General features: G+C 39.5%; 1 protein-coding gene across 17 annotated transcripts in view; it reads left to right on the top strand.

Moving 5' to 3' along the window:
* Positions 1-22,168, top strand: part of CELF1 (CUGBP Elav-like family member 1) — a 72,912-nt gene that overhangs the window by 16,004 nt on the left and 34,740 nt on the right. For 10 of the 17 annotated variants that reach the window (XR_011324834.1, XR_011324835.1, XM_069784613.1 and 7 more), the window contains exons 1-4: positions 17,883-18,017; positions 20,091-20,278; positions 21,049-21,131; positions 21,547-21,595. Coding sequence is in view for 15 of the 17 variants with exons in the window: in XM_069784613.1 (XP_069640714.1) it covers positions 17,947-18,017; positions 20,091-20,278; positions 21,049-21,131; positions 21,547-21,595 (391 nt within the window). In the remaining 2 variants the exon portion in view is untranslated. Of the gene's footprint in view, positions 1-2,199; positions 2,241-17,882; positions 18,018-20,090; positions 20,279-21,048; positions 21,132-21,546; positions 21,596-22,168 lie in introns of those variants that run through there. The other 7 variants (XM_069784614.1, XM_069784616.1, XM_069784618.1 and 4 more) reach the window with 3 other exon arrangements.

Here is a 22,168-nt window from a genome sequence, read left to right as displayed (position 1 = left end):
ACATAGCTAGCAGCATGCCAGCTGTATGTACTTTGATCTGAGGTATCCAAGTTCTGATTTCTTCTGAGAAGAAATACATATGTCAGATTCTTTGGCCTTTGGGCCAGGTTTGTCTGATCTATAAACTTGGATAAAGTATTTGATTTATTTATGTTCTGCATGCAATTAAATGAACCATACTGAAACAATTTTGTTTTGAGAAACATTTATGATTTAAGAGCATTCTCCCAGGCTTTCTACAGGTGATTGTCAGATTTGCTGCTTGCTTTTTAAAGTTTTTATTGTCTTGGATTTTGCCTTTGATTCAGTGAGGTGTATATTTTTTTCCCAAAGGTATCCAAGAGTTATGGGTTCCTTTGGCTATGTTAGCTGTACTTTTGGTTCCTTTGAAGTTTTTAAATTAATTCTCTAGAGTGTTACATAGTTACTCATGCAAAGGGAAGATTTTCTTTTTAACATTAAAAAGTTGTTTACAAGTTTATTCTTAAGCATTTATAAGATCAATGAGCTGTGTATTTAATTTTTTTTCTGAAAGCTGATTATCACAGAAATAGAACTTGGCATTTATGACAACTTCCATAGGGCTTAAATACCTGGCAAAGGTCAGGTTTAAAAGGAAGAAAACAAAAATCTTGTGTTACATGATGTTTTGAAGCCAGGTCTGTCAGCAGGAATCTGAGACCATTTTTTGGCCATAAACAAATATTCTTTAATTAGACTTCAAAAAAGCAAAGGAATGTGGGCGAGGTGGAAGGAGGTGCTCTCAGGTAACATATTTGCCTGAATTGCTAGTAGGAGCTTCATCATCCAGAATGTTATTGTGAAACAGAACAAAAATAAGTATGTAAAGTGTTCCCTGACCAATAGTGAGTTTTCAGTAATATTCTAGAAGAGATAAATTCATAATTTTGAAAATACATATTTTGGATAACTGATTTATGTTTCTCAGGATTCATGGATTTATTGTTCTTAACTAGTATTATAAGGAAATTATTTTTTGTTGTTGTGTTTAGAATTCTGTGTTCCTTTAGAGGGTATAATATTTTATTGAATCAGTTGAACAAATTAGGAAGAAATTAGAACAATTGAAAATTATTATTAAATAGTGATAAAAAATTCCCAAGAGATTTCTGTCTGGAAAAGAGGGCATGAATGCATGTGATAAACATTAATATTACAAGACAACTTACAAGAGGATATGGATCACTTATCCATGCTTCTCAAAGAATATAGAACAAAGGTTATGAAGGGCCTGCGAAGCAGTGAAAATGTGGGAACTCAAATAGCCTTGTATAACTCTTCTCCTTGCAGACAAATGCAGGTTTTGGTTTGGTATCTGTAGACAGGTAAATGGATTTGGATTTTCTGTAAAATACTGCTAGACTACCATGAGTGTAGTTCTGCAAAATAACCTAGGAGGAAGCAGAGAAGAAAGTATTAAAAAAACAAACAAAAAAACCCAACCCCACAACACCAAAAACCAAACAACAACAAAAAAATCACAACAAACCCCCCCCCAGAGAACTAAAAAATCCAAAGTTTGTATTTAAATATATGCTAGCTTGTGTTGTGGGTCAATTACTGAATCTGCAGAAAGAGAACCCTGAATCACAGAGTAGCATCCCCTACTTATGAGGTGCTAGTACAGAAAGTCTGTATGGTTCTTGGTTGATGACTTGTTTAAGATGTAGAAATAACATTTTTTTTCCATGTGTTGTTAGTTGTGTTCCCTAATTCAGACCTTTTTCATACATTTCCATCTATGCTATCTTAAAGACTTCCCATCTGCAGCTTCATTGTCATCTCTTAGTGCTGCTGCTGTTGAAATAGTGTAAGAGCTTAGGATTGTGGGTACTGCTGTTGGTAACTGCTTCTGTCATAAGAGCCAAAAAGCCAGATGGGTAGGATAAGTCCACTGAATGTTATTAGGAAGCTACAAGACTTGTGTTTTCAGCCATGTTATGTTTGCAGTCCTTTCTTTTGCACCCTTTCATTTATTCTCTGTATCTTTGAAATGTGTAACTTCATTTTTGAGTCTAATGAGGGTTGTTACCACCTCATGATGACTTCTGTTGTTAGAAATATGCTTTACTTTCACAGTCCTCAGCATTGTACAAGATGGAGTTCATGTTAAAATGATTGTTATTATCTGATTTTAACTCTGGGGTACTCAATGTCTGTTTTTTCCTTACCTTTTAGAGTGAAGACTGGAACAGCTAGAGCGAGGTGCGTAGCTGCAGGTATGGACTAACTACAGTTGTATCCCTCAGTTACATATTGGAGCTTCCTTTCAAAGGTTTAGAGAGAAGTTGTTTTTACTTTCAGTGATGAAAGCAGTCATTTTTCACTGCAGTGAGCAGTGGTCCCTGAACCTTAAACTCTTCGCAGTTTCCTGCATTTGTACTGCTAGAGGGGTTTGGGAGTGTTAACAACTTAGGACTGTGAGTACCAAGTCAATAGGCTTCTTTAGCTCCATCTGTAATTTAATAATTTTAGAAACATAACTACAGAGTAGAAATGTGTGTCTTCATAGTAATTTCTTGACCAGAACAATTCTGAAGTACTCTGTAGTACATGAGACCCTAAAGGTGAGTATTACTGAAACAACTCCTTATGGGCTGAGACAAATTTGATTATGTGCAGCAGAATAGGAGCATAGTCTAGTGTGAAAATGCTTGGAGCCAAATGCGAGGATCTTCTGGTGCAATTTTCTTAATGCCTGAAGTCCAGTAAGGGTGTAGTTTCATGAGACACCTGAGACAATTCCCCCTTCCTGTCTTATTCACTTTCCAACTGAGTAGTCCAGTGTCCTTTGGTTATGCTTGGTTGTTGTGGTATTTTGACTGCATGGTAGACAAAGTCGGCTTGATAACCCAATAAAAAGGCTCTTTTGTGATCAAGTTGTTATTTCGCAAGTTTAGCAAGTTGGCATGATTTACTCTGTGGTCAAAGGAGTACCAAAAAAATATATCAGACTGTAACTGTGCATCTTAAGAGTTTCAGTTCACTTCTGAGGACAATTGACCTGTAACTGCTGTGTTAAGTAACACTGTCATGCTCAGAGTGTGGTGCTAGTTGCTCTTCTGATGAATCGCCTCTGCTATGGCAGAAATATTTAAGGTGTGCTTTAGGCTGTAGACAACCAGGGAGAGTTGAGGTTTGATATTGTCTTGAGGAAACACTTGTTTTCTACTATGGTCAGACATTTGCTACAGTTTTCATAAATACATCGGAAAGGATTTAGTCATATCTATATCAGAAAGAAAATCGAATTTGTCTTTGAAGTGCAGGGTATCCTGTGTCTCCGTAGGTTGCTCATCAGGGTAGAAAGAGCTAAAGTTGGATTAAGAAATCCAGGAACATCTTCGTTTTCAAGTGATTTTTAGAGAATTGGTGATTGACCTCTGTGTTTGGAAGTACTGGTTTGAGGGCATTTGTCTCCAGGCATTGTGGGTGTTGCAAAACAATCAACTTCTTTCCTAAATGACTGGTGCTCTGTACTTTGCCATTCCTGCTCCTTTGCTGCTCCATTAGGACCATACAGAAGATAGGAAAGAGAATGCTGGTCATTATATTTGTGGTTTTTTATGAAGAGTTTGTATCTTTTGAGACAGACTAATCTGTGATTAGACCTAGTTTTTCAAACTTTTGGGATTCTGCCAATTACAAAACACAGGTCCAGAATCAATAATTTTGGATTACTTAAATAACAAAATGCATTGCGTTTGTGTGGCAGGGTTTTGGTAGCGAGGGAGAGGGCTATAGGGGTGGCTTCTGTGAGAAGCTGCTAGAAGCTTCCCCGGCTCCAAGTCGGACCTGCTGCTGGCCAAGGCTGACCCAATCAGTGACGGTGGTAGTGCCTCCGGGAGAACGTATTTAAGGAGGGGAGTGGGATGTGAGAGAAACCCCTGTGCAGACACCCAGGTCAGTGAAGAAGGAGGGGGAAGGAGGTGTGCCAGAGGAGGGGATGCCCCTGCAGCCCGGGGAGGAAGACACCAGAGCAGGGAGATGCCCCCCCAAGATGTCTGTGACTCCACAGGAAAGCCCGAGCTGGGGCAGTCTGTGCCTGAAGGACTGCAGCCCGTGGAAAGGACCCATGCTGGAGCAGTTTGTGAAGAGCTGCAGCCCTTGGGAAGGACTCACATTGGAGAAGTTCGTGGAGAACTGTCTCCCGTGGGAGGGACCCCACGCTGGAGCAGGGGAAGAATGAGGAGTCCTGCCCCTGAGGAGGAAGGAGTGGCAGAGACAATGTGTGATGAACTGATTGTAACCCCCATCCCCCATCCCCCTGTGCTACTGGTGGGGAGGAGGCAGAGAAAATCAGGAGTGAAGTTGTCCCTGGGAAGAAGGGAGGGGTGGGGAGAAGGTGTTTTAAGATTTGGTTTTACTTCCTATTATTCTGTTGTGATTTAATTGGTAGTAAATTAAATTGGTTTTGGTTTTTCCCCAAGTTGAGCCTGTCTTTTGCCTGTGACCATAATTGGTGAGTGATCCCTCCCTGTCCTTGTGTCACAAGCTTTTTCTTTATATTTTCTCCTCCCCATCCCACCACGAGGGGAGGAGTGAGCAAGTGGCCTTGGGTGCTTTGTTGCCAGATGGGCTTAAACTACAACAGTCTTTTTTTTGTTTGGTTGGTTTTTGTTTGAGATAAGGATAGTTTACTGGGACAACACAAGGAGAGAAGTTACAATAATAACAATAGTACTAATAAAAGAATATACAAAACAAGTGATGCACAATGCAGTTGCTCACCACATGGAACCTGATGCTCCTTCACTTCCCCTGCTGCGATATCACACTGACCCCTGCAGCCTGCTCCCCAGTTATATACTGAGCATGACATCACACAGTATGGAATATTCCCATGGCTAGTTCGGGTCAGCTGTCCTGGCTGTGCCCCCTCCCAGCTTCCTGTGAAAATTAACTCCATCCCAGCCAAACCCAGGGCACAAACCAATCAGATTATTTAAATAGCAAAACAGTCATCAAATTTATGGTTGCTGAAAATAAGTCACGAAACAGAACGCTTCCATTTGGTGCAAGATCCATGGTTTCTCATCTTAAGAGCAATATAAAGTTGAATTCCTTTTCCTTAATGTGAATGTAGAAAGGTGTCCAAATGAAAGAGGATTGTCTTTTCTTGAACATCTGGTAATGGTATGTAAAATTGTTTGTATGCAGCCCAGTATGAAATGCCTCTGATGATTAACTCCATAAATTAAGTACACATATACATATCAGAATGAAATGATGGCATTCCGCTTCTGGTCTGGTACAGAGAACAAAATTGAGGAGGAGTCAGCTTTGCTTTGAGATAAGGAATCAATAAGCCTTTGAAATACCACTTGGTTTTGTCCCCCACTCTTCTGGTAGCTGCCGTCTTTAACCGGACAAGTTTTTGCATAGAGAGTTTACTCTGAGACTTGGGATTGCTTCTTGTATTTGGAAATTTATATGCCACTTTGCCAAAGCAGATTAAACAGTTATTCTTCTGTCAAATATTACTGTCTTAAAAGTGCCTTATGAGCACTGACAGTTTCAAGACCAAGGAACTCCTGCTTCTGTATTGACTCTTGTCATATCCACATTCACCATGCTGATATTCTGCTGGAGGAGAAAAATGCCTTTATACTGTTTAAATGATCTGTGAATAGAGAGCACTGTAGTGTTCATATTGTTCTTACTGCCCTGCCCCTCCTTTAGGGTGATCCTCTTGTTTTCCTGAAGGTAAGCTTTCATGAAAACTCCATTGAGACAGATCTGTGGGCATGTTGTGTGATTAAGAATAGCAACTTAGCTGTTTTTACCTGAAATGTGTCTGTGTTCAAATAAAATTTCTGCAGATCTGAGCCCCTTCCAAAATAGAAGTCTTTGGCATGGAGATGAAAATAGGCATTAAAAGATCGTAGATTTGTCTACTTGGAAGGAACTTCTGTTCTGCCATAAGTTAATTATTCCTCAATACTTCTAAAGCCATTTATAGTTCAGGAAAGTAGATGTAAATTTCTTTGGTTATGGATTTATTTGTTTGTTTGGAGGGACTGTTCTGGATCAAAGTAGTATTCAGTCTTTCTGGGCTTCGCTCTTCCTGAAGTTGAAACCTACTATAGTATCTAATCTAATGGTTATTTAGACCTTATTAAAGAGGAAATTTTTAGATAGACATGGCTGTATTTTCTTAGCTGATTAGGAAAGCTGAGGCACGTATATCATACTGTTTCTCTTTTGGTTCTAGAGGCTTGGAAAGTTTAGATATTTTTCAGAAACATACTCTGACATTATGGTCCTGCATGTGTAGCTTAAAAGCTAGCGAAGTTTTGCGGGTGGCTGCTGTATTGGGTTTGTGTAGCAAGGTTTTGGTAGTGAGGGGGTTACAGGGGTGGCTTCTGTGAGAAGTTGCAAGAAGCTTCCCCTATGTCCCATGGAGCCATTGTCAGCCAGCTCCAAGAGGGACCTGCTGCTGGCCAAGGCCGAGCCCATCAGCGATAGTGCTAGCACCTCTGTGATAACATATTTAAGAAGGGGAAAAAAGTTGTGGCGGGCACAGAAACTGCAGCCAGGGAGAGGACTGAGAACATGTAAGAGAAACAACCCTGTAGACACCAAGGTCAGTGCAGAAGGAGGGGGAGGAGGTGTTCCAGGTGCTGGAGCAGAGATTCCCCTGCAGCCCGTGGTGAAGACCACGGTGAGGCAGGCTGTCCCCCTGCAGCCCAGGGAGGTCCACAGTGGAGCAGATACCCACCTGCAGCCCGGGGAGGACCCCACGTGGGAGCAGGTGGGTGCCCGAAGGAGGCTGTGACCGCATGGGAAGCCGATACTGGGAAGGTGTTTTTAAGATTTGGTTTTATTTCTCATTATACTACTCTGATTTGATTGGCAATAAATTAAGTTAATTTTCCCTAAGTCGAGTCTGTTTTGACCATGATGGTAATTGGTGAGTGATCTCTCCCTGTTCTTATCTTGACCCACGAGCCCTTTGTTGTATTTTCTCTCCCCTTTCCAGCTGAGGAGGGGGGAGTGATAAAGCGGCTTTGGTGGGCACCTGGCGCCCAGCCAGGGTTAACCCACCACAGCTGTTTGTCCAGAATACGCAGTAGGAGTCTCAACTTTGATTAGGAGACAAGATAACAAAATGGTTGCATTCATTCTGTGCCAGGGGTGATGCTGGAGCTTCCCTTGTTGCATCTGTTAGTCTTTTCTACCCCGCAATGTATGCGGTAGATTGAATTGTTTGTCTTTCCAGGATACCACATCCCATTCCAATCTCTTCCACTCTGCTCATGGACAATACTGGAGCTATACCTTTGCAGCGTTGTGCCAAGAGCCAGGGGAAATTAGACCTTACCATGTTCTAAGTTGATGCACTAGGTAGAAGTTATTATTGCAGTGATTACTATTTTAACTGCATAGTGTGCTCTCCTGGAGCTGTCTGGGCTGCATTTGAACTCTCTTCAAGTAACATGCAACAAAAAGCTTTCATTTGGATAAACTGAAATGAGAGAGAAATAGTGAGTGAATTTTTACTGTGGTATAATATTAACTGATTCTCATTTGTATCTGGTACTGTTAGTAGAAACAATCTGAGATTAAAGGACTCCTCAAAACGGCTTGCACAACTGTCTGATGGCTGCAGAGGACAATGAAACTTGAGACTTGTTGCTTTGTTTAGTCCAAAAGATCTCTTGAAACTTAACAGGGGAAGAAAAAAAAAAAAGCCTCTATCATACTTCAGAAAGATTATTAAACAGCTCTGCTATTCTAAGACGTTTCAGTAAGGAGAGGGTTTAAAATAATAATACGAAGTTTGTTCCTTTGAGTTAAGGTTACATGTTACATTTCTTAAGTAAAAGCAGTAACATTTTACTTTACACATGCACAAGGTGTGTTGCTTGCAATAAACGTTAGTTAAAGGCTTTTTTGATTCACTGTAGTTCTCATGTAGGGTGATACAACAATCTTCATATGTGGTATTGTCCTAGAATTCTATAGCTGGTTCTGTAGTCTCCCCTGGGTCCAATATGCAACCCCGCAGCAATTTGCTGTGTAAATGTAGTTGCTTTGCCCATGGTAGTGCTTTGTGGCATGTTTGGCTTGAAAACAAGCAGACTGTTCAGAGCTTTCCAGGACCCAGTGGATTTGCAGCTCCTTAATAACTTCTGGCTGTGTTTTAGTGGCAGAAAACTAACCTAATATGTGTAGTTGATACTTTAAAAATATCTCTAGCAAAATGTTTGCTTCCAGTGCATCTTTTTGACTAAGTACAGAGCTGCATATTCCAATAATATAGGAAGAAACAGCAAAATACAGGCCTATTTTGAAACCAGATTTCTAGGTCTTGTGTTTGTATTTACAAAGTAAAAAAGTTGAAGGAGACCTAAAGTATTCTGTTCCATAGAATTGCTTGCAGGGTTCTTTCTTATGCAAAAAGCTGAAATACCTGAAGGTAAACTTCTGGCTAATCTTAAAAAACAAAACAAACAAACAAACAAAAGTCATTTCTGTAAGCTCAGAGACAACATTTGTGCAGAGGAACAGGGGAAAGGCAGTGTAAGTGGATCTGAACCTCTGCTTTCAGGACATGAGAGCTTGCAAGCATTAGTTTTCTTATTCTGTTCTACTGAAGATTTAAGTGTTGAAGTGCAAGTGTGATTTATCATCCATACTTTCTGTGTGTCTCATGGTCTGAATTCAGTCAATAAAAAGAAAGGGGAAGGGGGGGGAAACGCTCAAATGTTCCTGCTGCCTTAAATGTTCTTCCATCCTGTCTCCTTTTAGTAGTTCTCTGTCCTTTCACAGGATAGAAATGCACATACTCCCTTCTTACACTCTCATTTCCTGCCTTGTCTTCTGTTCTGTGTTGTACTGCTGCATGTATTTCCTCTTACTATAGTGGCCAAGCCACATTTCCTAATTTCTCAAGAAATTTTTTTCTATCTACAGTGCCAAAGTGTCTACAGGTCTTTCAGATCTCTCTTAGGTACTTAAGATTTCCGTAGTTTGTCTCTTGCGAAATATAATCATTGTTGTGTTCTAGCACTGTGATGACAAAAACTCAAAATGCTTCCCAAACTATGTCTGCTGGAATGTTGGAAGATGTTTAAAAAAAATAATAATTTTTAACTGAAATTTTCTTTTGCATACCTTCCCATAGAGCTTAAACAGTACCTGAAATACACATTTTGCATCTGTTTACAAAAAACTCCCCCACGACTTACAGATAAGGATAAGAGGATTAACTTTTACAATTTTTTTTTTTTTGGTAGTTGTTTTTAATGTTTATATGTCTTCATAGAATAAGAGGAAGAAACCTATACACTACTGCTTTAAAAGCAGTTGCCCTGGGATTCATATATCAATGCTTCTTCCTCATATTAATTATTAATTGTAAAATGTCTTGCAAAGAGGGATAAACGTGATGATGACTCCTTGTCTATGATTTGCCAAAATTAATTATTCTAGGGAGCCTGTATTAAGACTTGTTGTTATCTGTTCTAGAAGTACAGATGGTCTAATATGTTATCATGCATTAATTGCTCCAAATTAATGATGTGGTCTTTTGGCAATTTGCTTCATCTGCTTATTTGCTTTGTGTCTAGTATCTTTCATAGAGTGTCTTCTGAGACCTTTGCTGTCGTCTTTGCATCACAGTAAGTTTTACTGTTATGTTTTGGGGGGGGGGGGGGTTGGGGGTTTTTTGTTTGTTTTAAATTCACTACTACTACCAAGAAATAGCTGATAATGCTGATTTTTTGTCTCCCTCTCCATTCCTGTAGTCTGAAAAAAAAATGAGGAAATACGCAAGATAAACAAAATTTAGCTGGGAAAAACAGAAATTTAATATACATTTCAGATCGCTATTCTGAAGGTCAGTTGGGAACTTTAATGACAAAATTTAAGTCAAGCTAGAAAAGAAAATGTCTTGCACTAAAAGGGAGAGACAATCCAGGTACCTCTTGTTATATTTCTATGAAGATTAATGGAAGTCTTTAATATATCATTGGGGAACAGGTGTAAGGAGGAGATAATAAAACACCAAAGAGAAGATGGATTTTCTAGGAAAATATTTCAATTTGAAGAATTCACTTACATGGACATCTTTTATTTATTTCACTGTGCTAATCTACTAGACCATTACCCTAATGCTGCATAGGTACTCTCGTTGAAGACAGGGTGGGCAGACACTGGCTGCCTTTGGAAAAATCCAGGTAAATAATACTAACCAAAGTTGTCTGTAACTCTGTAAATGGCACTATTGCAAACTTGTGGTATTTGAAGTTCTTTGGTGTTTCTCCTTTTGTGTAAAAAAAGAATTAAATAGATACAGATTCTGAAAATAATAATTGTGATGTACCTCAAAATAATTCAAAAATATTTGAGTAATCTCAAGCCAGAGAGCTTTGGAGGCTATCAGCTTGCTTTATTCCTTGTTGCCGTAGGGTAATGAGAAATTTTGTGGTCAGAGATGGGTGTTTGAGGTCATCGCCAGGAGGCGGTTTCATGGCTAGTCTGTTCCATTTTTTTCTCTTTTTGGTAATGCCTGTGCAGGCCTTTGTAGTATCATCACTGAAGTAGCAGACATAGCTGCAGCGGGTCAGGCACTGGGTTAGCAGCCTCGTGCTGCTGTGTTAGCTGACAGCTAGGCCCTAAGAAAGTAAACTTCAGGCTAGCATCGTGCAGCTGCTCTGCCCTAGAGAAGCAGATCATTGTCTGCAGAGCTGTGGGTCGCTCACATTGCAGAATTCCAATACCCACAGCCCTGTCGGTATATTCACAGCACACTCATGTCCCCTCTCAGACAAGGAGATGAAGAGGCAATGTGTCAGAGGGAGATGAGAGGAAAATTGAGGAAGTTTGGAGGCCACTGTCTTAAAGTTTGTGAATTTCGCTGGTCTGCTGTAAGAGGGTCTTAAGACCGATAATTCAGGTGGTTCTGAGTTCTTGTTAGCCGTCCTGTTACTATCGTTATTGGCAGAGCAGGACCTATTTGCAGTTTTTTTGGCTTCTCGGATTTGAACAGATGTTGTAACCTGTTCCTGGTAGATAAGCTCTTGTATTGCAGAGCTACCGTCTGCCACTTGGTCTAAGTCGTCCTCAGGAGTGAGCCAGATATTGAGGATACCACAGATTGAATTGTTTCCTCAGTTGTATGATGGCATATTGAAAGCAAGTGCAAGGCATTTTAAAAAGAGGGGAAAGTATATATACTGGTTACTATCTGTGCTGTAACATTTCCTGAAGTCCAGAGGTGTGGGTTTTGGGTTTTTTTTGTTGTGTAGTTTGCGGGGGGGTGGCAGCTGGTGTTACTTACTAAAGCGATTGAATATAGTGCTGGTAATAGCTGAGCATTTTTAATTAGCATTTACCTAGTATGAGTATAGTTTGGTTCTTGAGTAGTTTTAACAGGACAACTCTTTTTTTTCCTTAATGCTTTCTGTTTTGTCCCAGCACAAATGCATAGGCATATTCCTGCTTTTTGGTATGTTGCAGACCTATCTTTGCCATTCACAAAGGCTAATAATCTATAGTGTTTGTTTTCACCACAAAACTGACTCAGTGGTCTCAGCCTCTCTGTTTTTCAGCTCAGGAGAACCTAACCTGTTGTGGTTTGTCTGGTAGCCTCTGATGGGTCTCTTCCAGTCTGTTCTTGCACTCATGTAAGTTTATTGCATCTGCACTATCCTGCCAATAAGGAGTTCCAAAAATCTACCACCCTTTACCATCTCCTTTCCTCCTCAGAGGAGGAATGCTTCTGTATCAGTCATAAAGATTTTGTGTTCTTAGCTGTCATTTGAAAAGTTAGTTTGGAGATATTAGCTGCTTAAGAAGATAATAGCCACATATGACCTATTGCAGTTGATATGTGCATTCACTTCATTGCTTGTTGTTTGAAATAAAAGCAAGAAGGCCATCCAGACTCGTCAGACAAATAAACGTGTGGCAGTCAAAGCAGAACTGTTTGGCATCATGTTGGCATGTGAATAATACTGTAGATAAAAGTCTTACTTGTTTTTGCTGTTACATTAAGGTAAGAGATGTTTCAATCAGAGCATTAGTTGATGGCTTAAAGTCACTGGCTTATCTAAAGACCTGGTGTTCTAGATGACTTTGCTGGTGCCCTTTGAAGTGCCTTTGCACTAATGCATGCAGCATGGGGAACAAACAGGAGGAACTGGATGTCTTTGTGCAGTCTGTGCTCTAATCTAGAAGTATTTTGATCTATAGTGTGGGGAGGTCAAAACAGAACATTCAGCTCTTGCCCTTTGCCCATCATTGTGCAAGTAGCTCTGAACTAGTCTGGCTGTTGGCTATGGTTTTCACCGCTAAGCAGGTAGAAGTCACTGAAGGATCTTAAGACTTATTGGATCTATTGTAAGGAGGTAAAAGACATCCATAGGAACAGCTTTTTTTAGTTCCGCTTTTGGTATCTATTGGCATATTTGTGTTAAGGGTTACCTCTCTAGTGTATAGGTTTATTGTATAGCAAACAGTATTCTCAGTTCTCTGTGTCCCAGGAAAGCATCACTGCGTCCTGCTTTGCCTGTGTGACAGCTGGAAATTGGGGACCTAAGGGAAGTTGCTTGGATTTTTGCATCAGGTTGGTACAGAGCTGGGAACAGATCCTTCTTTTCTACCACAGCTTGCAATCCCTTGATGCCTCTGAAACAGCATGTTCAAGCAATTTTCTGACCAGCTTAGTTCAGAACCCCTTTATACAACAGACTTACACAGGTATAGGACTTTATATACTGTTTTGTCACCTCGTAATTGTGGTCTCAGTTGCCACAGAGAAGCAGTAATTTTTGTGGCTTTAATACAAATAATGTTTTCCATATGTATTTTCACATGAAGATTTTGTACTGGATGTGTTGATTTAGAAAGGTAGAACATGGTGACTAAGGAACTTGAGACTGCCACACTGGACACAGTCTAGTTTGTGGTTTTATTCAGATAATGCCTAGTACTGTATGCATTACACAAATGGGTCTAAAATCTTAATAATTATTGATTAGTCTGTGTTTAAAGATAAGGTTACTTAGTTGTTCCTTCCTAATGTTAACTAGAAGGTGGTAGTTCTTATGCTTGGTGTTTTGATGAATATAGCCCATGGGTTATCTGTTTAAAAAAACAATTGGGTTTTATATATATGTGCAGTAAATAAAGTGGAAAAATACATCCCTGCAAGAATCCAGTTGTGCTCAAACCCTGTCAAGCTTTGACAGGATTACAAAAGTCACTGCCACTAAATATTTATTTTATCTATGAATTTAGTAAGAAGTGTTCCCTCTTACTAGTTTCAAATTTGCCTTTGCCAGTCTCCTGCTTTGCTCATACGAACATAGGAAACTACAACTTTGTGAATTGTGTGGCAGTAGCTTCTGTTTGATGTGAATGTTGCAGAGCCGTAAGAAGGCAGGAAGAACAGTAGAGCTTTCAAAAGAAGCATATATATTTGAGGAAGCCCATAGACAATTTAAAAGAAAATGTACCTGCGTGTGTTTCCTGTCTATCTTTTTATGAGCTCTGCTGTTTAGAATTCATTACAATAACAAATTTGTTCGCTTCAGTGCAAAGTTTTACCTCCTTTTCCAGAAAAATAACACAATTCCCTCATTTTACAAAATAGGTTTTGTGTAATTTACTTTGAATCATTTGCCTTTACTATCAAATGAAAAGGTAAGTTTAGCTGCCATTTTATTTTTCCCTTTCTAAGAGTCTTTAGGGAGAGAAAACATCATCCTGTAAGCCAGAGGGACAGGTGACTTGCTGCTTCATCTGCTGGAAGAGAGCTGGGAGTCCTAGGTATTCTTCAGTCAGACAAAAGTTTAGAATTCATTCCTTTTGAGCTTTCACAGAATTAATTGGAGTAGAAGCTACAGGTAAACAGGACTTCATTCACAAACCAGAGAAGAAGGTCAAGAATGTATTGATTTACCTCAAATATTTTTTTTTTCCCCAGAAATACTTTGAGGAAGGGGAGGAAAAAAAAGCTTATTATAGGCTATTTTTAGAATAAATTTTACTCACGTAATTTGTGAAGGTCCATCTAGGTCTGGAGAGTATGGAGGAATTAAATGCTCTCGGATAAATGGATAAGAGAGCACCGTGAGACTTTGCTAGCTCTGAGATGAAAGCAATTGTCATCTCTTCCTATCCTTTTTCTCCACCTGGGAACCTCTACAAAAATTTCATATAAACAAACATGGTTTTCGGTTAGTTTAATCTGAATTGTAGGCAGCCCAAAACTTCATGTATTTTGATGGTAAATTCAACATTCTGAATGTGTCAGACTTGTGTACTCACGGTGCATAACTGTCGTAGAGATTGGCAGAGGAAGAAACTGCAGTTTTGGCAACTAGGTAAGGGGCTTTTTGTACCCAGTGAGGCATGGGGAGACAGTTTGGATTTCAACATAGGCAGAAAACATTCTGACCACATGCTTACATGATCAACAATGAAACAACAAAATACTGACAGGTAGTTACTATATTTTGATGCATGTAACCTAGGGGTTATCTGTTTAAAAACAAAACTGCAATTCAGCAACACTGTAGGGATCTGTATATGCACAGATAATACAAGGGGAAGTTTATTCTAGGACCTGTCTCCTTCAAAGCTTCACAGCGTCTGATTTCCCCATAGCCTGCATCCTTTCCCATAGTTGGCTCTCACCATCCCAGTAGTCCCTCAGCTTCAGATTTGTATATGTTGTCTGAGGTTCAGACTGTATAAAATAAAAGATGGTATTATCTTTAGCTTTCAGAGTTTATTGCTCATTGAAATGAACAAGACTTTCTTAGGAAAGAAAATATGACACAGGTTTTTTGTTTTGTGGGTTGGGTTTTTTGTGGGTTTGTTTTTTTGTTTGTTTGGGGTTTTGTTTTGGTTTGGTTTTTGTTTTTTTAGGTTCTGTGCCCGAGGATGTGATGTACTTCTGTAAACTTAAAAGCAAAACTTTGAGCATTTATACTCCGCAATCTCTGAGGAGCATATATAGCGATATATTCTGCAGCATAATCTAGGGCTTCGGGAGTGTAAAAAAAGTGAGATTTAATTTGTAGTATGTAGAAGTTTTAAATGTTCATATTGTTAGATTAGCACCACATTTAAATGTGTAGCTACAGTCCATAGAGCTTGGAATTTCAGACATTGTTTCCATTATCCTTTGAATAGAAACAGTCAAAGAATGGATCTGGAAGCCAGCAGGAATTTGACATCTGAGCAAAAAATAAGTGTGTTTAGCTCTCTTATTTTTCTTTCTTTTTTTCTTTGTGAGCAATGGCTAGCATGACTTTTGTGTTTTTTATAATTTCAAAGAAACACTGCTTCCTCATTTAGTTTTTCTTATTTCTGTGCAGTAGTGAAATACCATCTTTTCCTACTCTTTCTGATATTTTCACAAGTGAAGTCTGTAAGTCTTTTAATTTCACTAGCTTGATGCCTCAGCTAAATAATGTTAAAACAAACCTGCTTGTCACTGAAATTGCCGTCATTAATGCAGAAGTATGGCACCCTGAGGCACGTGAGTCTTGGCTAGCATACCTTCAGGTATTTATTCACCATTCTAGTATTGATTCTTTCTTTCCCCCAAATTGTACATAACAGCATGTGAAATATTTTTGGCACTGCTCATTAAATGAAGTGAGCACATCACAGGAGAAATTAAAGTAAGTATAACAAGAATTAAAAACTAGTATGTAGCAGGATAGTTGCACAAAACTAATGTTTTCATTATTAAAGCCAGTAGGCTGAATTTGACCTGGAGTACAACAACGTGACAATGCCTGTAACTTGTTGCAGGCTGTCTTAATGGAACAAGCAGATATGACTTCCATTTTGAGGAGCAGAGAAATGAGGGAAAGGGTGGGTGTATGATCAAATCATAATGACTTAGTGATTTTCTTCAGTAAACTAATCAATCTCAGTAAGCTTTTTAAAACCCATTTTCTAGAGTATCTGTTGCAGCATCATCTTTCATCAAACCTACAGTGAGCATGGCTGCTGGGGTATTTTACTGGCTGCTTAAAAAAGGCTAAAGATGACTGGAAGACCAGAAGGAATGAATTCTGGTCTTCGTAGGTAAGACCAGAATTTATAGTGTTGGTCTGTAGATTTATGTGAACAGTGGCAAGAACCTCACCGTACTTCTGCTCTTTTAATCGTATATATCTGAAGTGTTTCTCTCTGTGGGCTCATTTTAGAGAAGTCCATAAAATGGGCTCCAGGCTCAATTTAACATTTGAATATGATGTGTTTTACACAACATGGCATTTCTCAAGTGGGAAGTGTGTAAGATGTGTCTGAAGGTAGATATGAACAATTTACTGAAAGCTAATAAATGGACCTGTGCTCCCTAGTGCCTGTTTGCATGCTCTTAACAGTGGTGCTTAGCAGGTAGCTTAACACCTTTTGCATTAAAGAATAAGCTTGCTTGCATTTATCACATAGTAAGAGCATGCATGAAGTAGTTACTGTTGAATATCTGATGTGTGCTAAACTCACATCCTCCCTTGTTTTGCAGTAACATGCATATCGCTTTGTATTACGAGGCCTAACTCCTTTTAATAACTTATAATTAACCTCACTGTAGGCAGAAGATTGGAAACGTTCTTTCTTTTTTTTCCCGGAAGTTGGAAATGGTTATTTATGAAAAAATAATTGACATGCTGTAACTATGCAAGCGTAAAGGAAGCTGTATATACTATATACTGGCCAGTCTAAATAACTGCAAGTGCATGTTGCAGTCGTTGACAGACAAGAAAGAAGTGATCGTAGCTGCCCCAGCATGCATTCCTTGATGCTCTAAGGGTTTATTTTGTGGTTGTATCAACCGTATACGTAAGACTTACCTGGATTCATGTTAGACTTGAATTAATTATCCCTCCTGGAGTGCTTGGACGCACCCAGCTGCCTCTGCAGCACTCACTCTGTGCAATCAAGTATTTCTGCATCTCCCAATGCATCCAGTGTTACCCAGATTATCTCCCCATTAGTTTTGGTATTGAAAATTTAACAAGAGGTCTGTATTGTCTGTATAAATACACCTCACAGTTCCCTGATCAACATGTTATTTCTGTTTTAACGATGAAGCAACTGAGGTGGTCTGATCAGTGTTTTGAAAGACTGTAAAACAGTTTTCATCAAATCACTGTGTTTTTCCCTTCCTATGTCATCTATAGGCTCTGTATATCTCTGGATTTATAGATGTGTGATAGGCAAAGTATTGTTTCCAGAACAATGTGTGTTTTGCTCCTATAAAAGGAATAGGTTTTGATGTTCTGTGGCAGTTAAGGAATTTTTCAGTAATCCAGTCTTCTTAGCTTTGATTTTTTTTGGCAGGTTCTGAGAACCATTTTAGTTGGCACTTTTCTCCCTAGAAGTTAGGACAGTGTCAAAAATAGTGCACAAGGTGAAAAGAGTGAGATCAGCCATTGAAAATGTTTATGGTGGAGGAACCTCTTGACTTCACACCTTAATATTGGTGATATGGGAAGTGTCTGTCTGAACCTCAAGGCCTTGGACTGCCATTTTGGGAGGCAAGGAGTTAGTTGGGGATGGAAAGACTGGAGTTTGTATTCTTTCTGCTCTGTTACCCATTGCTATCTTCATGGATCTGACACTCTGTTTATCTGACAGTGCACTCAGTACTGCTTCGCCAGGGAAAATTGCACAAAACAAGCCCAGTGCATCAGCATTTTCATTGTGTATTAAGCTGAGCCTCCCTTCACATGGTCACATCCCCTTTTTAATCTGGGATTCCATGTCCCTTTCCCAGTCCAGCCTGTTTCTGTGGTGTCTATTGCTGGTCTCCCTGAGCTTCTGTTTCTGTGGTTTGAGTGTTTTTTGTGTGGCTGAGTGTTAAGACCTGCAGGACTTTTGGAAGTGGTGTTGTTTGGGGGTTAGGCAATAAACTGATTTAGTGTTAGGAGTTTGTCACAAACTGAGGTGATGGCTGCGTTCAAGTTGGATTTCCTCCCAGAGATGATGGTGGACCATTGCTCCTTGAATGCTAGCCCTGTGTAAGTATTTTGTCTTCAAGTCTGAGTTTATAACTAAAGTGATAGTTGGAATTGCTGTGTCTGAAGCCTGTGCTGTCTGATGAGCTCCCCTTGGCGGGGGGAAGGGGGGGGAAGAGAGACAGGAGAGCCTGCAGTTTGTTTTCTTGAAGAAATCCTACTGGGCATTGACAATTGACATTGGATTCTGGATAGAGGGGGAAAAATGACCTGATAATTTTAGGGATGAGGGCTAAGGAGGAGTAAAGCTCTTTGGCTGTACTGTGTATAGTATGTTACAGGTACTGATATTATAAAATCAGTTATTTAAATCAATTGTTGGGAGAATAGTTTCTGTTCTTCCCTATTAATGACTCCAGACTAAACCTTTTAATTAGGAATGAAAGGTTCCTTGAATACGGCTGAGGTCATGTTAAGAGTTGCTCAGTTAACAGGAGCCATGCTATGCTCTTGAAGCTACCCACGGCATAGAAGGCAGGGCTGAAAATTATGATTGGAAGAGGGTAAATGATTTCCAGTTGTTCTCAACTGGACTGAAAAGAGGTAGTTTACCTCTTTGTAAAAGGTATTGTTTGCCTTGGCTATTTAGACAAGTGCTGACCCTTTCTGAGTGGAAAGGTAGAGAGGAGTGAAAGGATTTATGATTATTTCCTTCCCTTCTAGTAAGAAGCTTTGTTGTTTCTGAGGTCTGTTCATACAGCTATAAAATTATGAGCTTTCCCTGGCATCAGTTTTTTCCTTAGGTTCTGAACAGCAGCATATTGAGGGGAAAAAATAACTACACATCACCTGGTTTGGAATTTTTTTTTTTTTTATTCTGTTCAGGGAGGAATGTGATTGCAGATGGACAGTGAGAGGAACATTGTTTGCTGTAACATGCAGTTAATAAGCTATTCAAAAACTATCTTCAAAGGAAAAAGCAGAGATGAAGAGAGCTGACTACTCTGGAAGAAAGTCACCTGTATTCTTCAATAAAGAGTTTGGGGGCGGGGGGAATCATTGTATAGTTACTATTCCACTCTCCATGCCCTTTCTAGATTATGCAGGGGTTGGTCAGCAATTTTAACCTACTAATCACTAGAGCTACAATAGGATGTTGTTACAGTCTTCCACAGAGATAGGTCTTGTGGTATACCAGGCTGTGACTACCGATAACAAGACCTCACATTGCACTTGGCAAACAATGAGGAGTCAATACAGAAAGCAGTGTATGACTGTCAACTAGCTGGGTGGAGTATAACACGGTTTTATGAATAGGCTGTAAACTGCTTGTATGGCTAGATGTAATGCCTTGAAGCCTGTTGAAGATTCCCATTCTCAAAATTTCTGTGTTGTTGTAGTTTAAGTGACTTTTTTTTCTATGTTAACATGCTACCATTACTCAACTTGATTCAGTCTAACTACATTGCTCAATCCCAACCTGTTCATGTACAACCTAAGCCTGTTTTTTTGCCAGATATTGTTGAAAGTTCCTTAGTTTCACAAAGAGCTATTGCCCTGTAAACCTTTAATGAAGCTTCTCATCTGTTCAGTTGTACCTGTTTCTGTGTTTTAAGATGGATCTTCACCCTGGGAAGCACTTCCAGATAGTCACATTTAAAAACAACAGAAAAATGTTATCCTCTCATTTTCAGTCGTTACTGGTAACTTCAGTAGTCTGTGGGTAGACTGAGTTTAGGTTCCTTCCTGTTCTGGTGTCTTTTTCTGTAAAATCTTACATGGTTGAACTAGTAATATTTTTCAGTCATCTCAACAGATTTATGTCCTGAATCCCAGATGTTGACTACATTATAGGAACAAATGTTCAGAGAAGTTTTAAACAGCTGTGTAGAGTATTTGGTTTCCAAGTACACAGCTTGCCAATGAATGTGAATAGTGCTTCTGAATATTCTCTGGTATGCAGGACTGGGAATGTGCAAGAGTCTCTCTTTATATGTATATTTTAATCATATACACTTATATATGTGTAGAAATATTTTTTTTTTAATCTTGCTGTAAGCATGCTGCTTCTAGCTGCAATAGCATCCAGAATCTGTGGAAAGATATAAACTAGAAATTCTTTCGTGTTTTTCATAGCTCAAAGAAAATGAATGGCACACTGGATCACCCAGACCAACCTGATCTAGATGCTATCAAGATGTTTGTGGGTCAGGTCCCACGGAGCTGGTGTGAGAAGGATCTAAGAGAACTTTTTGAACAGTATGGTGCTGTCTATGAAATTAATGTCTTGAGGGACAGGAGCCAAAACCCTCCTCAAAGCAAAGGTGAGAACTTCTGTACTTCCCATGTGAGACTTGTTGTCTCAGCTGCTTTCACATAGTTAGAATCTTAACTGTTCGCTTTCTCAGACATCCCTGTGTGTTGGAGCTCTGTGTGACCAGGTGTGCATGCAAGCCCAGGCTTTACAGTCTTTAAGTGTATGTGTCTAATTGTACTTGGACTGTGATCCAGTCATTAGCTGAGCTGAGGAAATTCATAATTTTTTTTTAGAGCTCAGAAGTGATGGGGATGCTTGAAGAGTATAGATTATAAATGCAAAGCAGAACATCAAATTAATATTGTTTTGCTTCAGAGCATCATGGTGATGCTATGATAGGACCAAAACGTTGCTGGAAGAGTCACAGTTTCAGATAAAATATAAAACTGAGGTCTTAGTCGTTTGTGTACATCAGATACTTGTGTACATCAAATCCTAACTAAACGCTGTACCTGGATTTGCAGTTCAGTTATATGCAAGTTTTTGGTACTAGCAAATAATCATTGAATTTGATAATGGAATTTGGCAGATGTCCCTAAATGTTTGTTTTAATCGTGTACCGGTCATGCTGGATCAGTTCTTAATATATCCCATTTTATTGCACTTAGAAATCTTTTAAACAGTCACAATCAGTAGAACCTGCCTATTTCAACATCTGACCTCTTCTACTTGTCATACGTTTTGCATTGGAAGGGTAGAAGTGGGACTCACAGTTTCTGTACAGCCTGTCAAGATTCATAGTGTTCTCTCTTGGCTAGCATTTTGTTTCAATTGCAGGGTGCTGTTTTGTTACATTTTATACCCGTAAAGCTGCACTAGAAGCACAGAATGCTCTTCACAACATGAAGATCCTCCCAGGGGTAAGCAAAGAGACATGCTTTCTTCACAACTCTACCTTGTTTTTCTGAGCTCTGGCACCACTGATGTACAAACAGATGTTATTTTGCCCTCAAATAATGTTTTAAAAGAACTATTCAAAAGAGCAATGTAATGAGATTTGTATGATAACAGATCTTAAGGGAATTTTGGAGCATTTGGGAGAATAATATGGTAATGAAGTGGGTGGGCATGGCTTCTATAATACTCTCTGAGGAGGAATGATGGCATATCATTAGGAAAGCTTTTATTTCTTCTAGAAATTTATGTATTGTTACATACGCACTTCTGTAGAGGCAATTTAGGCTACCACTTCTTTATTCCACAGTTCTTGTGGGATGTATTTCATATAGTATAAAGTGAATGCATCTAGGATTAAATAATCTTTTTACATTTCAGATGCACCATCCTATCCAGATGAAACCAGCTGACAGTGAAAAGAGTAATGGTAAGCTTTACTAAAGTCTGAGTTTGGTGGCATCATTTGTGCTAATAGGGAAGCTTGAGGATTTTCCTTTTGTTGAACAGCTTCTGATGAAGTCGTCTTGAATCGGAGACCTGATTTTTTTTATTTTTTTTTTTAAAGAAAAATAGAAAAAGGTGTGTTTTCAATATAGTAGGAGGCGTAAGTGATGTCTCTAAAATTCCATGACTCAGTATCTCCCACTGCTGCTGCTTGTGGTAGAACCACATTGTCAGTTAGGGAAACATCCAGTGAGTTCTTCTTTGTACTAAGGTGGTTTAAATCTTTGTTGGGGACATGGACAGTGGGATTGAGTGCACCCTCAGCAAGTTTGCGGATGACACCAGGCTGAGTGCTGTAGTTGATACCCTAGAGGGAAGGGATGCCATCTGAAGGGACCTTGACAGGCTAGAGAGATGGGTCCATGCGAACCTCATGAAGTTCAACAAGGCCAACTGCAAGGTCTGGCACCTGGGTCGGGGCCATCCCAAACATGGACACAGGCTGGGCAATAAGTGGATTGAGAGCAGCCCTGTGGAGAAGGACTTGGGGGTATTG

This window comes from Haliaeetus albicilla, chromosome 5 (genome assembly GCF_947461875.1).
Source record: "Haliaeetus albicilla chromosome 5, bHalAlb1.1, whole genome shotgun sequence".
NCBI classification, from domain to species: domain Eukaryota; kingdom Metazoa; phylum Chordata; class Aves; order Accipitriformes; family Accipitridae; genus Haliaeetus; species Haliaeetus albicilla.
The sequence above is the reverse complement of the archived record's forward strand: the minus strand, read 5'-3'. Positions and strand labels throughout refer to the sequence as shown.